Here is a 1,521-nt window from a genome sequence, read left to right on the forward strand (position 1 = left end):
CTCCGCCAGTTTAGTCCACCGATGTTTTTTTTTTTTTGGGGGGGGGGGAGGTAGTTGCGCATTGCAGGCGCATGTCGCACAAACAAATGACAGACCAAATCCATCCTTAAACCACGGTAATGGGAACCACAAGTTGATAAAATGTCAAACGAAACCATAGATACATCCATTACCTGGACGCCAAGTTTCATCTTGACCTTTTGCAAACTGAAGTCGAGGAAGGCAATTTTTGCGTTTTTCACTGAACGGGGCATCTGCTGACTGGCTACGGTGCAGTTGAGGGCGTAGCCCTTGATGAACATGCTTTCTGACATTGAACGACCATGTGCTTTTAGAACATTGATCGACTTCACCGGATAAACCAATCCTTTGGGCCCGTTTATTCCAACAGCGGTCACAGCTTCGACAACCATATCGGCAAACATTTCCGCATCTCTGAAGCAGGGAATAACCATTGGGTCAATCAAATATCTCTTAATCAGGGAAACTGAAAATAACGAGGAATTCATTCGAACAATTGCGTTTCTTGTACAGTTTTACAAGATCCTAGGGCGATAGAAGTTGGACGTTAACCATATTAATATAGCGAGGTATTCACGTTCCTACACCGGGGCCCAGAGGAAACATACATTAAACACGCAGAAACCAAACACCATTTCGACAGAGCTTCTGAATAGATTTTGCTAATCTTCCCGGGTAATTTTAAAGAATCAAACAAAAAACGTCTTTACAGGACCCCACTTAACTTTTGGCCACCTTGTCCACATTTCCAAGCAATGACTCAGAACACATCCAGACTCACGAAACCCAAATCAGTGCGGATGAAGTTGAAAGTACTATTGCATGGTTTGAAGTTTAAGCTTTCACCAAAGATTCAAAAAATCAGTACGGAAATGTAGTTCGAATAAAAGTATGACCAAAAGGAGGAGATCGCACCCAGATCCAAAGAAGCTGGATGGTTCAGTGGTGGATTAGTCGACAGTCCACACTAGTAGTTATCCCTTCCGATCCAGCAACAAGGCCGTATGAAGTTTGGTCAATATACAGCAAGTGAAACAAAACATCGATTACTCCCCCAGCGTGACGAAGGGTCAGTTATGGTCAGTAGGAAGGGATGAATTGTATGTTACCGTACTTGATAGCTCTCCGGAAAATAACCAACTTGTATAGAAGAAAATCGTTCAGATGTAGCACTCTTTCGGCGCCTAACTACTATGCCACCAAAAGGTATCACGAGGGCTGGGTTACTGTCAGGTTGCCCAAGCCTAGACAGGGGAAGTCACGAGATAGAAGTCGGGTTCGAACCATGGACCTACGGTCAGTAAATTAGCGCTCCAACCATCGAGCGATCTCGTCCCTGTAAAGGAACTGATCACCACAAGGTTGAGAATTCTAAAACTTCATGGTTACAACACAAAGGTGGAATATCAATGCCTGAGACCATAACTATATGTAGACTCGATGCCCTCAGAGTACGGTACTCCTCTAATACAAACTATATGCACGAAAAGTCCAGTTTAC

At 43.9% G+C, this 1,521-nt stretch overlaps 1 protein-coding gene across 1 annotated transcript in view; it reads right to left on the reverse strand.

Moving 5' to 3' along the window:
* The window catches only part of T265_15752 (hypothetical protein), a gene marked incomplete at both ends in the record, with an annotated part of 3,477 nt that extends 3,041 nt beyond the window's left edge, over positions 1-436 (reverse strand). The window contains one exon of the mRNA XM_009179072.1: positions 174-436. Coding sequence (XP_009177336.1) covers positions 174-425 — 252 coding nt within the window. The remainder of the gene's footprint in view (positions 1-173) is intronic.
* Between the last annotated feature and the right edge of the window lie 1,085 nt (positions 437-1,521).

The sequence above is a fragment of the Opisthorchis viverrini genome (assembly GCF_000715545.1).
Source record: "Opisthorchis viverrini unplaced genomic scaffold opera_v5_892, whole genome shotgun sequence".
In the NCBI taxonomy this organism is placed as follows: Eukaryota; Metazoa; Platyhelminthes; class Trematoda; order Opisthorchiida; family Opisthorchiidae; genus Opisthorchis; species Opisthorchis viverrini.